This window comes from Acipenser ruthenus, chromosome 28 (assembly GCF_902713425.1).
Source record: "Acipenser ruthenus chromosome 28, fAciRut3.2 maternal haplotype, whole genome shotgun sequence".
In the NCBI taxonomy this organism is placed as follows: Eukaryota; Metazoa; Chordata; class Actinopteri; order Acipenseriformes; family Acipenseridae; genus Acipenser; species Acipenser ruthenus.
Window position 1 is genome coordinate 25,690,733 of NC_081216.1, and position 16,633 is coordinate 25,707,365.

General features: G+C 36.3%; 1 protein-coding gene across 1 annotated transcript in view; it reads right to left on the minus strand.

The window, feature by feature from the left end:
* Window positions 1–9,416, minus strand: part of LOC117435149 (metallophosphoesterase MPPED2-like) — a 40,088-nt gene extending 30,672 nt beyond the window's left edge. The window contains exons 1-2 of the mRNA XM_034058138.3: window positions 9,056–9,416; window positions 5,813–6,060 (exon numbers count right to left, since the gene is read on the minus strand). Of these exons, the coding sequence (XP_033914029.1) occupies window positions 5,813–5,940 (128 nt within the window). The 5' untranslated portion in view covers window positions 5,941–6,060; window positions 9,056–9,416. The remainder of the gene's footprint in view (window positions 1–5,812; window positions 6,061–9,055) is intronic.
* Window positions 9,417–16,633: the final 7,217 nt, after the last annotated feature.

The following is a 16,633-nucleotide window of genomic DNA, read 5'->3' on the forward strand; positions in this document are numbered from 1 at the left end:
ACCATTTTATTAATTACATGTACCTCAATTGTGTTTTACAATGAATCAGATGTCAATTGTAAAAGAAACTTGCAGCTTTGTTAGTACAGTACCGGCTACGTGGGAATGCCGACACTGTAGAAGGCTGTGATCATGTTCAAAGTGTGGTCTTTATGAACTGCTACCATTCAGGAAAAAAAAAATAATTATGTACCTGTACAGTTGGTCCTTTGCACGTATTTATCGGAAAACACATTTCTGCATTCGTGCCGTTCAACCGTGATATCTCCATGACAGCAAAGTCCCAGCATGAAATATGCTTTTAAAATATACAACGCAGATAACTATATGAAATCCGCTTCCCAAGTTGCCCTACAATTATTTTTAGTTGTTAAATTTGATAATGGTATAATACAAACACTAGCATTACCACATTTTCAGTTACCTAATCCAGGTTTAGGAGTCAGATATGTGGGGAACACAATCAAAATACTGCACAAACGCCAACTACCCACTGTGGGTAGATTCTATCTACTGTATTGACCAGGATAGGCACTGTTAAATAAGAGAAAGATGCTGTCTGTATATTTAAGAGGAAAAAAAAACAACACTTACATTGTGAGATGTGGTCAGAGCAGGTCTGAGATTGTATTGTTAGAAACTAAATAGATGAGCGGAAGGACTGTGGTTAACCACACGGTGAGCCAGTCAAGCAGATAGTTCTTTAGTCTTCATTTGAATGCATATTATTGTGGTACATGCTAGAAAGGTTTAAAAGCTTCCAACCTGCCAACACTGGCCAGTATGCAATTGACTAGATGAGCTTAAGCAGCACTAAAGAGTTCCTTATAGGAAATCATATACATTTGTCTAAGGCACTATGTATGAAACTAGGATACTACAGAAAGTGCGTGCTCATGCACCACATTTAGCACGGTTACATTTGATGGGGAAACGTTTCAGCAGGAGTAAAATTAGCCTTTCAATATAATGACCATTACATCAGACGAAAATCAACCTTCTGCAGAAACCACAAGATAACTTATCTACAAGAAATTAGACAACTTGTTTTTGTGAGAAAAAAAAAAAAATTACTAGCAGCTGTTGTTAAGCTTCCTGTTTTCTGCTATCCCTGCAGTCACAATAAATCAAAGCCCGTATCCACCCATAGCAAGCAGCACCCTAGGTCATTTCTTGCTGAAGCATCAGGACACTGTAGTATGCAATATAGATCATGCCCTTTCCCCTGGGGATAACACCTCCAAAATCAATGGGTGTCTGAGCATCAAACCCACAACCCACATGAAGAAACAGATACAGATATTCCATTAACCTTGTTCATGAGTTAGAATAAGCGTTCAACATTGATGGAGAAGGCTGACAATAACACATTTGAAATAAATACTGTAAAGGGGTTTCAGTTTTAATTCACTGATGAAATCAAATAATATAAACAGCATGGATATTTTTTAAAGCTAGGTTACATATGTTGAATAAAACTTGGTTAACAAAGCTCTGGAACTTTAAAAACATCAAGTAACTTAGCAAACATAAAACACAATGAAGTTAAAATGCAGACTTATCCTTATGAATATGAGAAAGTCACTTAACTGCCTCAAAATCTTCGTACCAGGTTTTAAAAATAACCCCCCCCCCCAAAAAAAAAGTAAGTAAATCATTCTGTTGTTGAAAGTTACACGCAATCCGAAGTCATTATTGGGAGAGTTGCTCAGACAGTGGCATCGCAAGCTCCCCCACAAAAAGCTCCTGCCAATGACAACCATCTACCGCAAAGGGGTGAGTCTACAATCCATTCCTTGTGATCCCTTGACACTGTGACTGACAGGCTGAAAAAGCATCAATCAGTACTAATTGTGACATTTGCTTTGTTATAGGAGCACCTGACCACCAAGGGCAGGACTGAGATTACCAAAACTAATTTATCTTAGGACCACCTCTCCACCCATCAGACATAAATTATTTTAAATCAATATCGACCTAGGTTACAATTGAACTGGTGACCTAGAGGTTAAAGGTTTTCTGTTAGGATTGCTAATTAGCCCCTCCAGGATTCTGCGATCGCGGAGAAAATCACAGAATTTGCTCCCTCTCGCAGAATTTTCAATTTTTTGCAAAAAAAATCAAATCTCAAACATTTGCTCCCTACTATCACTGTACATGTCACTAGTGCTCATACACACTATTTGCATAGTGTGAAGTGTGGCGGGGTTTCAGTGTGAGCTTTAGTTCAGCCATGAAGAGATTCATAATGTAATCGGTGAACTCTGGAAACAAATCTAAATTAGCACCGAATATAACGGAAAAAGATAGGGCACAAATGCAAAATGCAAGTCCAGTATTTCCAATAACTCACCATCATAGCTTCTGTTAAAACAGCAGAAGACAGTGACAACGACCATGGAGAGACAGACATTGGCTACTGAAGAATGAAACAAAGATAGATTATTATTATTATTATTTTAACACTAGAACCGCCACGGTAGTCATTTTGACGGGTTTGCATTGACAGTACGCAGACATTTTAAATCTCATTAATCCCGCGGCGTTTCTAGTGTTAATTTTTTTTTTTTACGAAAGGATTTTGTAGTTTTTTTTTTTTTTTTTTTTTTAATCATTACTTTCCCGTTTGGCTTGTGGTATGTGATGGTAGCACTTTCACATTGTGGACTTGGTCAAAGAAACAAAAAAGCTAGCTTATCAGCGTCGCCTGTCACTGTTTCTATGTGTTGTCTTGATGTGGATACGTTTTAAAATTACAACATTTTGATGAACAACAAATGTTTCTAAAAATACCCTGTTACATTTGTACCTCGTACACAGTAAACGGTGCGTTTGTAAAATTTACCAATGCTAATTTGAATCCCAGTGCACCACTAAAATCTTATTCTGCTAGGCAAATATTATTACTACTGTGATTAAATACAGTCATATATTTTGGCCATAACTGTACTTTATTTATTTTTTAAGAATTGTTATGTTTTATGCATATTTTTTAAAATGGCATCCAATAGTCAGTGCTGTAACAGTGAAAACTCTGCTTTATTGTATGCGTTTTTTTTTTCTTCTTTGATTTCCATAAAATACGGCAGACATGTTTGTTCTGTTTTTTAAACTTTTTTTTCCAGATTTTAGTAATGTGATTTAATAAAACATGAACTGTGACTTACTTTTTCTTCTTTATTAATACTCGTTAACACTGTTTTTCATTAAAAAGTCTTTGCCGCAGAATTTGACAAGTTCTTTGCAGGAAACTCACTTTTCTCTTTGCAGATTTTAAGAAATTTGACTGCAGATTTCCATGCGGACTAGCTAATCTACAGTACTGTGCCGCTCAGCACCCTTTCCCAGTTTTTATTGCATATGATGTAACAAGCCCTTACATGCACAGTATAGCACTTATAACTACTTACAAACATACTTACATGACCACAGCAACATTAGTTTGCATAATTGTAATGCCGCCTTCTGTGCTGCAGCGTCCAATTATAATATTGTGGCTTACAACAGTGGCTGTTTTTTTTAAAGCCCACTTTCTTTAACTGCAGCTAGCATCTATCAATTAGAATAAAAACTAAATACATGTTCATGCTATAATACTATGTGGGTTTTAGGGACGGTGAAACCCTTAAGAATTAAGTTTCGCTTCATGTTTTCAATCGAGAGAAAAGAAAAAAAAGACAAAAATAAATAATTAAAGAATTAATATACGGTCAGTAACTATAGGGTTACTTTTTTTAGGGAAAGTTCTGTTTTCCATTAGCAATCTGTACCCTTTTAACCATGACTATTGAGATGTCATTAAACCAGAAATTTTCCAGTTTACATCACCATTAATATTTGACAGAAATATGTTTTAGGAAATGGAAAAAAACTTTATAACTGAGTCCCTAAGCAAACACTTTAATGGGGATAGCATCTTCAGATGTAGGAATGGGCTGCTGGAAATTGACTTCCCTGCTTATCAACTCTCCTCAAAGACACATGTGCCTGACAGCACTGCTCTCTCTGCGCTCCCAGTTAAAAAGAAAATACAATGATAATGATCACAGGTAAGACAAATATTTACCTTTTCTTACTTAGCTTGGAGATGAAAATATTTATTTGTATTTATGTATTTATTTTTTAATAACGAAGCATGCAATAAAATTTGGGGAATAAAATATATATATATATATATATATTTTTTTACAACTTTCTCTCAAGACAAATCTAATGGCTTCTTATTGCATTAAAAATAGTTTATTATAACTAAAATAAAAATAATAATAACAAATATTCTATCTATCTATAGGCGCTAAAGGCCTACCACTGTTCTTCGTTATTACTTAGACTGCATGGGACACAACCCTGACTCCCAGCATGGCCCAAACACTTGTTTGATATGAAAGTCAGGAAAGGCCTGCTTCCTATCACAGGATTTAAGACTGTACAAAAAAACTAAAACAATACGTCATAGCTTTCTCATTCCATAAATGCAATCTAAGATCTTTAGGTGTAAAAGCTCATTACAGTACCATTTTCATTTAAGCCAGGGTATTTCACAACATCCTGGATTCAACACCTTGAGGTAACAAGAGATAAAAAAATAAAAAAAATACCTGACACTCTTTTCAAGTGAACTGAACCATTTTCCTAATGGAACAAATGTTTGATCAACTAAAAAAAATATGAAATATACCGCCTCAGTCCAGCGGGCTGCAGGACAGTCCCTCTTAAGTTTTATCTGGACAGACTGTCTCGGGCACCAATTGAAAGTGTCACTAGTTAGTCTCTTTTTGGCCACTTGTGTTTATTATATCAGCTTCCACCAGATAAAACAGAAAACATTATGTAACGAGCTATATGAACAGGTACTTAACCTGCCTGTAATACTGTGGGATCAGGAAATGAACTGAGGCTTCCTCCTTTCACAACTATAATTAAATCATCTTTTATAGCATCAGTTGTGTAAAACTAAAGATTTAAGTAAGACTACTTCAGCAGGCTTTATCTAGGGCCCTTCAAATTGTATTTCAACAAGAAGGACTTTTTTTTATGTGGCAGTTTTCTGCCTTTTAATTGGACCCCATGCATGAAGAAATTATGTTAGTGATGTTTATATATTAAGCATTTACTTTTTCAATAGGTAAGAAAATTAGCTTCCCTCTGCCTTGAACAAAATGCATTGGATAACCAAACCCCTTCCCCACACACCAGCATTGCTTTAATGGATGGGATTTACATGCCCTTGTCTGGGAATGGACTAGTGGGTATTTATGACATGGGTAATATAACGCTAGTCTAATTCTGAATTTTAAATGAGTGTGTACTTGATAAAGCTTGAGTCAATGTAATATACTAATATAAATAAAACATAAGATATGCATCTATCATAGAGAGTTTTTATGAAGGATTTTCCTATGAAACATTTTCCTTTTAGAAAATTATGCTTCTACACTGCACTAGATACAAAATTCTGATTTGATTTTAACAATATATGTGATTAGGTTTACAGATTCACCAATGCAGAATTGTTTAGTTTTTATAGCAGTTTTTATCTTTGGTTCGTCACAGTCAATTGCAAATTTGAGAAGGCCAAAACTGGGCTATGGTCAGGCTACAAAGCATCCTGCGAGTTAAAACATGCGTACATCCATGTGTGTTTCAGCCATGGATCAAATCTAATATGACTGTAGCCATGCTTTCTTTTGTTTTACATTTTTGTATACACCTTATTGTGATAGGGACTGAGGTTCTTTCTAAACAAATTAAACCAGGATAACCAGTCTGTAGTGCTAACTGACATAATAAAAGTGGTTTAAAGTGAACTTACATGTGCACGTGAGGGGGCTGGAATCTGCTCTGGTTGATGTTGTAGTGGGTAAAGGCCTGGGTAGGGTTGGAGCTGTACTCATCCACGCTGATGGTAACTTTGCCCTGGGATGGAATTCCATGAGCCATCCTTCCGTCTTTTGGACATGAGCAATTCACAAGTATCCAGGACAAATTACTGCAGCAGGCATAGTTCAGAATCCCAATTCAAAAACCAGAAGACAATCGGCTTCAAAACCACGCTGCAATCTACAGAGAAAACAAAACAGAAAGCAGGGAATATGGAATAAAAAATAAGAAAGAAAATGAGATCATGCAGAACACAATCATTAATAATAATAATAATAATAATAATAATAAAAATAAGGAACTTATTAATAAAAAAATTATATTATATATATATATATATATATATATATATATATATATATATATACACACACACACACACATATATATACATACATATATATATATATACACATACATACATATATATATATACATACACATATATATATACACACATACACACACATATACACACACACACACACACACATATATATATATATATATATATATATATATTTTTTTTTTTAGTTGACCACTATCCCAGTTTTATAAAATTGATTAAATCATTCAAAACTATGTACCCTTGCTGTACCATTAATTATACTTGGTATGACACAACATCAATTTGAGGGAAGCAAAGTCCACAATTCCATTATTAAAATATTACCTTCTTCCAGCTACCTGCATTAAACGACTATGAATCTGGTTGAACACCAACACAGAAACATGCAGCAATTGATGGTTTATTTACAGATTATATGATAGTAGTCGTTTAATTGGTCTATGTAGTTTATTTGTTCAACCAGATAAACATTAAAAATCAGATACTCAGCCAAACCACCTGTTAAATTATAAAATCAATCTGTTACAACAACTTACTGATTCTCAAGTAAAACGTATGTACAGTACATTGAAACAAAGTTTCATTGAAAAAGCCAATATCCAACCAACTGGATACGATCCTTCAAGTACAATGCACTAATGCTTCTCAGCTTGTGTTGTATGTATACACCAATGCACTTTTAATATTGCAATAGTTTTTATCTGTGATTCCAGGACAGACTTTGCATTCAAAACAAAAGTCAACTGAGATTCCAGGGCCTACCTGCGATGACCCTTCTGACTAAAACATCTAAACCTATGAAGATAAATTAAAAGTTCCTAAAATTACCTGTATAATTACTAATATCTGGACACCATTGTGTGTGTCTTTGATAGAATATACCAAAGAACACCAGAGGTATTTGTGTATTTTTTAAAAGGATATTTCTATGTTTGTTTTGGTTCATCATTGTCGTAACTATGTAATGAGGGTGTTACACAGCTAGAGTATAACTAAAACAGTGACATAATGTTAACACTTTCAGGCCACACATTATAACATCCCTTGAATACAGTGCATTCAAGACCCTACAGATCAGACAGGGTGCAAACTGCTCCCCTGAGGCACGTTATTTAAGATGAGATTTAACACTTTTTGCTTAAGGATCCCTAACACTGACCATAATTACATTCTAAAATACAGCAGGGTACGACTTTATGTAAATACAATATGCTTTTTTTTTAATAAAATGATATACAAATAAACATAAATCATAAACATTTTAAATGGCATTTAATACTTCTGTATAATACTAGTATTCAAAGAATATCAGACAGCCCAAATTTAAAAAAAAAAAAAAAAGTTACAGATAACCTGTATATATTATGTACAACGTTTAAGCGTCATATTCAGGCAAAACGTACACTAAACGCGTTTAAAAATACAGCAATCAACATACATAAAATGTATAAATACAAATAATTAGAAGATGGTAATAGTTAGTAGTAATCCAGTTACTGCCATTTAAGCTCTACAGTGCATCCACAAATCCTCGTTCAATGCAAGGATTTAAAAACTATCAAAATATAACTAATTAAAATACTGTAATTAATCTGAAAAAAAGTATTTCCCCTACATTTTAGGAACTGACTCTAATCCATCAGCGTGTTGCCGGTGGTGTGCTTTCTTTCAGCCCATCTAGAAAACACCCTGTCACGGACTGAAGCTCAGACTCAACCCGCTAGTATTCTCTTGCTCGTCCTGGGTTTGGCATCGCACCCTCTTGGCTTTTGTACAGATCTCCTGCCCAAAGTCATTCATTTTAAGCGATCCGCGACACTATTACTACTACACGATCGTTACCATAAAATCAAAAACAATGCCAAAGCTGCCGGGGTTCAGCTGAGGAGGTTATTTAATATATTTCAATTGATCTGGCACAGCACAGGTTTTCTTTTGACAAGTCTGCGATACATGATGTTGCTGCTGTATAGTGTTGCATTTTAGTTGCAAATGCATGCAATAAAATGCACATTCTACGCGATTAATCCTAAACCTACCAATAACATTTTACTCCAGCTTTGTCACTTTCATCCAAATCCCTCCCTCTGTATTAAACAAATTAGGCCTCAAAGATAGCTATTTCAGAACCCTTAACAACTGCCAAATTATGGTTGCACTTTCATCAAATGCAAACGTTTCTGAAACAAATGTTGCAAGAAATAGCTACTTTGTGCATTACACTTTTGTAACACTTCACCTTTCCCAGATTGTAAATGCAGATTCTTGCAAACATAGTTCAGAATTCTGCAATAACCATAACCTGATATTCAGATATTCTGGCTGAATTTTGAAGTGCTGCTCTTTGTATTTAGCAACAGACCCTACGTTTCGTGTTATGTAATAAAACCTGGCCTGCACTGTTGTAGATAAAGCTATTGTAACCTAAAAACTGTAATTTTATTTATTTATTTATTTTTTAGTAAAACACCACGCAAAAATAATAATAATAATAATAATAATAATAATAATAAATAAATAAATAAAAATACAACTACAAACCAAATCACTTTCGCAAGAAAGGGGGAACAAAGTGAGAATTTAACCATCTGACACAGCACTGAACAAAATAATATCCTAAAATATCAAAGTGTTATCAAAATACAACATTAAGCCATTTAAAACTATGGGTTTGATCTAAAATAATGCGGCGATCAACGGCATATGCAGCAACCGCTGCACTAGACTTTATCTTTCTCCTTGTAAATGACAAGGCACCTCTAACCCACGGCTTTGTGTTTTGTTATTTTTTTTTCATGCGATTTTCTCGCTAATCGGGGTGAATACCTTTCATCTGGCTATACTGTGTCCCAGGGTTGCCTTCTCCGTGTTAGAGACGCCGATCCATGGAGAATGAATGCCGATTTGGAAGGCTAGAAGGTTGAGGTTGGATCAGGCAGGGCAGAACCTTCGACCCTGTGAGACCCTCGGCCGGCTGGAGTGGAAATGAGACACAGACAGAAACACACACAGAGAGAGAGTGAAAGAGAGAGAGCGAGAGAGCAGCCTCGATCTGGGAGAAAGGAGCCTGAGAGAGCAGTGCAGTGAGAAGGGACTGCCACTGGGGTCAGGGAGCAGAGCACAAGCTCACACACAGACGCAAGCAGCCACGCACACCGTGTACACAGCGCAGTATAGAAACAATGCCTTGCTTCCAGGAGGAGATTTCTTGAGAAGCTATACTCTGCACAATTCTGAAATGTGAAGTGTGAATTTCCAACAAGACCAGACCTAGGTGGCTGTGCAGCTATAAAGGTCGTTGTCAGTTTGTGTTTGGAAATAAATGGCTCACTAAACATGTTGTTAGGTGCTCTTCCGTATAGGCTTTTGAAAATTGCACTTACATATTTAAGATGGTTCCCATAAAGAGAGAGAGAGAGAGAGAGAGAGAGAGAGAGAGAGAGAGAGAGAGAGAGAGACTAACTTTGTATATAAATATTGCCATAGATACTATATTATAGAAGACTGTCGTGTTTTTGGACTGTACTATATATATATATATATAATTTATTTATTTATTTATTCATTCATTCATTTTTATGTGGGTTGTTACTTTAGGAACCTATACTGAAAATATTATGCTGTTTTCAGCAGCATAACAAAAACAAAGGGCACCTGCTTTTTAAATCTCAGTTTTGTTTTCTGAGGTACAACTGAACTAACGTTTAATTTACTATGCCTGCTTTTATATGACTCACAGACTTACTAGCAAGCAAGGATACAGGGCTGCCTTTGGGGAATGCAAACACATTGGTCTTTCAACAAGGTGCATTTGCTGGTAGAAAACAAAGAAGACTAAACAACATAGTAAATAGCAAAAACTTAAAAAAAAAACACACAGAGGCACTCATTTTGGAGTTTGAAAGCAACAATTCCAGAATGGAGGCATGCTATACTATAGTATATCACTACTGCATTACCAATCTGTCAGGGGCGGCAAGAGAAAAGGGCATTGGCGTTGCAATGCAGAAATGCATTAAGTAGAGGCATTGTAGGTCTAATAAGGATCAGGATCAGAGAGACGACCACAAAGGATGCCCAGCTGCCACCAGGTTTGAGAGTGCATGAGGTCAGATGCTACATACCAGTACAAAAGAGTTGCAGCAGTGCAGATGGAGGGGGAATGGAAGCCTCTGTGTAGAATAAAGAGGGATACAGGCTACTGTACTCTACTAATTCTTGAAGTCACGTGATTGTCAGACCCAGTTGTTACCAGGGATTTCCGTTATGGTTGCTTTCGTATCATCCCTTGAAAACTTGCACCATGCACCATGGTTAAGCCAACATTGAACTAGTAGGTATGTTTGTTTATTTTCTGCTAGATATATGAGGGATGTTTAAGTCTAATACTGCACTTATAAACATTCTGAGAAAATAACAGAGCAAGAACAACTGGGGGCAGTGTGTTTTAATCCTATCGGCATCAAAACAAAAACATTTAAAGGGAACGTTCTTTGTATTTTATTTGCTTGATATGCTTTGCTAGTACATGGTGAGCTAAGGGACATAGTCATTAAAGGAAAAGATGGGGTGGGTGACTCAACATGTAGAAGTATGTCAAACAAAGGACAAAACCACTACTGAAATGTCAGAGTAGTCCATGGATACAGTAAAGGCTGCAAAACGCAGAGAACCACATTAGTGCAGTATGAAGTCAGATATTACTACTGTGCTGAGGGTAGGGAGCAAAACACACAGGGAAATAAAGAATTAAAAACGCTGCATTATAGCGGCACTGGAGTAGATCTGCCACTGAGTTCAGGGATCTCCAAAGGCAGGGTGTAATGGATATAGAGGATGTAAGATTATAGAAGTGTAGCGTCACTGCGAGAGGAGACGAGTGCTGGGGCGAAGGAGTAGTGGAGCGCTGATATGATACACAGCCTCGGAATATAGAAATGTAGTAATGTATGTGTGGATCTGTCACAGCAGACAGGGAGCTGGGGAAAGGGAGAAGATGGGCTGTCTAAATATACAGGCAAGCCACTGAGAGGACATGGCAGGCATAGGGAAATGTGTAATATTCATTCAATAGCTTTGTGCAAGCCACTGCAGCTTACTGTATTTTGTATTTACTTTCAACACAAGAGTTATCCCGCATCACAATCATAACATTGTATCCTGCATCACTGCTATATAATTCCCTTTACGATCAATAATGCATTTACAGCGTTCGGCCACCATCTGGCACTGTATGCAATGCAAAATCTCGCTGGAAATGAAGTTAATGAAAACGGTGATAGTGGGGAAATTATTTTAGCCATACTACTTGTCCCACCCTTTGTAAATGTCTTTTAATTAGATGAAAAACCAGATGAAGAGCTACTAAATAAAATTCATTCTATTTCTATTTAATATTTTATGATTCGGATAATATGAAATACAATAAGCCAAGCTAAACTGTGGCCCATAAGATATAATACCATTTTGCTTTAAGCCAGTGGTGCATTTAGCTTCAGTAAAAGATTTTCAAAGCTGTTGAGTCTTTAGAGTCATGCACGATTGAGACTATTTCGTGTATTTCTAGTAATCTCATTATGGATCTCATGAACCTCTGTGCACTCTGTTTTTTACAGTAATTTGGCTCCCAGCCCTTAGCCTGTCCCAGATTTGCACAGGATGTAACTAGAACTGTTTATTTAATAAAATAAGATGTAACTTAAGTCGGAGGACATTATTTTGAAATGACTACTGTAAAGAAATTCATTGCTGCTTTTTCTATATTTTCCTTTCATAAAAAATGGGAACAAACTTTGCTCTTGAAACCAATATCCAATCTGTCTATATTGATAGTTATCAATCTATAACCAAAATCACAATGTCTTTTTACATTCAATAATCAACACCTGCACAATCCAACACAATTTAAACCAACTGGGTTATATTTGCACCGAAGTACAGCAGCCAGCTGGGAATACATTGTTGACATCCCTGTTACAGCTCATTCCCACTGTAACATTAGATTGGTTTAGTATGAATACTTAGCCAATAACAGAGCATTGTTGAAGCTGGCATGCAAGCTCCAGTTTTCTGTTTTTTGTTAAAAGTTTTTTTTTTTTTTTTTTTTAAGATGAAGTATAACTGTTTGGAAACCTTGTTATTACATTGACTAAAAAAAATAATAAAATCAGCCACTGGATGAACAGCATGGCTTGACTAACATTGAAGAGCATTGTGGCTTTCTATTCAGGAATGGCAGCTAGTTAAAATGTGAGCTATAAAGCAGTCCACTGTCTTAATTCCTTTAATATCCTCAAAAGTAATTGGGTCTGAGACATGTTGTGGCGTCTGGTTTTTTTTAATACGCAATTTATAATCTCAGGTTACAGTAGATCTAATATAAAATACTACATAGGACCTATTATGTAAGGTTGAAGCCCCACCATATGGGACTGTTTAACCCTTAGCTTGTACAAAGTGCAATTCACAATACACAATTGTTATTATCACAGTTTTTCAAATGAGCTGCTTTGTTAAAGCCAATGATAGAAACACCATAATTCAATCATAATCTCAACCAAAGAGGCTGTGCACTGCTACTCATAACAGCCAATGTAGTAGGGGAGTTCATCTGAGAAAAAGCAAGGCAGAAAGATTTTTTTGTTATTTTAGCACAATACTCAAGTCTTCGCTTGCTGATTCGTTTTTAGTTTAGTAACTTTCAAAAAGGTTATGACATGTTACTATACATCTTTGAGTAGTCTAGATACCCTCCTGTGATTTCCCTGAGGTTGAATGCAGCGATTTAGAATCCAGAAGGAGTTCATTTGGACAGTTATGTTGAGCAGCACAGTGGTGAAGGTCACAGCTTCATATTGAAGTCATGACAGTTTCATGATCAATAATCACATTTCTTTCAAGGATAAATCTAATTTAAATTACTACTGCTTCAAATGGTATGTGATGGCATACTAATATATATATATTTGTGTTAGTACCTAAGGCTTTACAATGTTAAGTTCAGTTTTTCATTGAAGTTTTCTTAACTTTAAAACACCTAAGGAACAACACTACAAACACTATTCTGCAGCTTTGTTAGAGTCCCCCAATACTCTGTGCTGCAGTGCTCCTTTCAAATTATTATTAATATTATTATTTGTTTATTTAGCAGACGCCTTTATCCATGGCGACTTACAGAGACTAGGGTATGTGAACTATGCATCAGCTGCAGAGTCACTTAGAACAACGTCTCAACCGAAAGACGGAGCATAAGGAGGTTAAGTGACTTGCTCAGGGCCACACAGTGAGTCAGCGAGTGAGCTGGGATTTGAACCTGGGGACCTCCTGATTACAATCCCTGTTCTTTAACCACTGGACCACACAGCCTCCAGATACAGTGGTACAGAAGCCAAAAAAAAGGGTTACTGTTTTTTTTTATGTTAATTTGTATTTAAAAAATAATTAATGATACACCGTCAGTAATAAAAACAATGCTTTGAAGCAGGTCATCATCTTCACAGGGAATGTGCAGCGCATGTAGAGCTGTTGCTAGGGTCAGGAAGCAGAGCACTGAAAGAATATGAAATAATCATATCAATGCATCAGCCCAGTGAGTTAGAGGGTTAATAGGGTTAGGGAGCAGGGAATACAAATAGAATGAAGGAAAACAATGGATTCAAAACAGAAACACAGCAACAGCTGTATGTGGGGATGAGGATTGAGTGAACGCTGCCAGAGGATACAGGTTTGAATCTTACCTGGGTGTAACATGTGGACATTACTCAACATCTTCACCTGCTCTTGAAGATTTGACCATTTTGTTTTTATTGTAGTTGAATTTAAATCAATGGAAAAAATAAAAAAAATGAAAACATGATTAGGTAGATGTTGGGAAATGTCACCTCCTTAATAAAAGGTCAAAAACAATTGAAAAGCAAGGTCAGAAAGGGCAATTAAAACCTATCCTTGTCTGGAGTTCATTTTCTCAAAGCAGCCTTGATATATTATTGGTAAATGTGTCATGATCAAATTAAGAAAAGTATGACATTGCTTTTAAATGGTTGGTTTTATTTTTCAGAACTAGAACGCTACCACAAAATGATGGCACAGGTTATTATTATACACAGGTGTTTTCTGTAAATGAAATCAAACAACAATACAGTTTTGCTAAATAGCATAACCATTTACTGCATTTTTCTTCATGGACATCCCAGAGTGTGATAAATGGATGAAACAGAGCTAAGTTGTTGATCGACCATTTATAAAAAACAAAGGCTTTAAAAAAAAAAAAAATCACTTTGACTCAGACACTGATTTCTTAATTCAAAATTCTATACATTTAATGGAAACACTCTGCTTATTTACTTCCTGTGTTACAGTAGGACCCCATCTGACCCACATAGTTTTCAGCATGGGCACTGTACCCCACACCAAAACAATTAATGGTTCAGCCCCAAGTGGATCGTATCAGTGAATAGAGCTAACTCATTATGATAAAAGTGGGACTGAAATCGGGTTTGGATCATACCCCTAAAATAGAGTTCCCCAAAGTGAAAAATAAAATGTATAAAACAAAAAGGCCAACTGCAAAACAAAAAGGGAAGTTTGGCAATATTGTTAATGCTAATGGGAAGTAAGAGGAAATAGAGGCTGGGTAAGCCTTGGCTATTGCTCATTTAAAACAGCATCAAACAAACCATCTAAACGAGCCTTCCTTTAACATCCCTTGAGCTAAAACTAAGACAGTGTTGCATTTTCCAGACTCAGGGCTTTTACATTGCCAGGCAGAATATAAATGATTTACAGTTGTTTAATGAACCAGTCCAAACAGAAAATAAAGATGCATGGCCCCGTCAGACAGTATCTCTCGCTGTTTTGGGATCTCACGTTGTTTTTAGACCACTGCTTCCCCATTTCTCACTAATCAGATTGGCATTCTAGGCTCCAGGAGCAGATAACACAAATGTATGCATAACCTGTAAATGATTTATACTTTGGTTAACAACAAAAGACGGCTATTGCTCTGCTGGTAGAGGGAAGCATAGACAATATCAACGCTAAACACATACTGTAACTCTTAATCACAATCTGCTAGTGCACTGCATGATGGCACATCATGTAGGCTTTCTTTCTGTTTTTTCAGGCAGCTGCAGGACCTTTATCCTTCTTGTGTAAATGAACGGTACTGAGATGCATAATAACTGATCTAAATAGCTGTGGATCTAAACCGCCACTATTTAAATAATACATTTAGGGGCCCAAGGTTATAGAAATCAAACATCCAGCCATGCATGTTAGTCTCCTTTAATTCTGTCTGTAAAAATATTTTAATGACACATTATAATTCACAAAATATGATGGCATATAAATATTAGAAAAGTTACTAGACTGTAAAGACAGTATAGAGAAATACTGCTTTCACAATTAATACATTTTGATTTTGTTATCTTCACCGGTACTCAAAACAGCGTCCCCTTTGATGCCAGGTACACTAATCAAATTACTTACTGTTGAAATATGTATAGAGGTAACCCTGTTAGGATTTCATGCTCGTTTATGGATAATCCCTGCCCTCGAGCTAGGATAATTAAGATTCAGAGGACTTTGAACACAGCACTGGCTTCTTTTACAGCAGTATAGATTTGTAAATCAGGGTCTTCTATCATTAGGCACCTAGCTATGAGGAGAATTCCCTTACATGTTGCTGTTTTACTTTCAGACCTACTGTATAACAGGGCCTAAAGAGGTCATATATAACCTCTCACTGCTGCAAGTAGTGGCGCGGGCCTACTTATCTGGCTTACGGAGAGATATAATGACAAGCAGGTTTTAAAGGACGAATGTTAACAAACTAGACTGGCAAGAATCTTTTTTCTGATAAACTGATTCATGTTAAAAAAATATGTTATGCGAGAAAAACAGCTGACCATTCGTAATAAATGCTAAAGACAATTACATGCAGACATGCAAGGTTTGAAGTCACAGTGACCTGTCAAGCTAATATATGTGTCCTGTGCACTTCTGAAGTCTGAAAGTCACATTGATGAATGCCTGAGCGATGGTAGCTGCTTTTTCACACAGTAACAATACCTGAGTGCTGGATGGGCCTGTGCTGTTGGTAGAAGGCTGCCTCCCACCTTGTCACTTTCAAAGCATCAGTCAGTTAGAAAAGATGTCGAAAGTAGCTCCATTTTTTCATCATAAAAATTTACTTTCTGTGGATAGCAACATGGTGATTACAAAGCATTGCAAGTTTTTCCAAGCCCTCTAGAAGAAAATAGCATCTGGGGAAATCCACCATGCAACTGGTCACTGACATTAAAGGACAAAAACTCAAGATTGCTTATTATTATATCAGAATTATATATAAAAGCAGGTTTGAAGGTGTTTTCTTGTCTGATATGTGATCTGGTCAGAAGAGAGCAT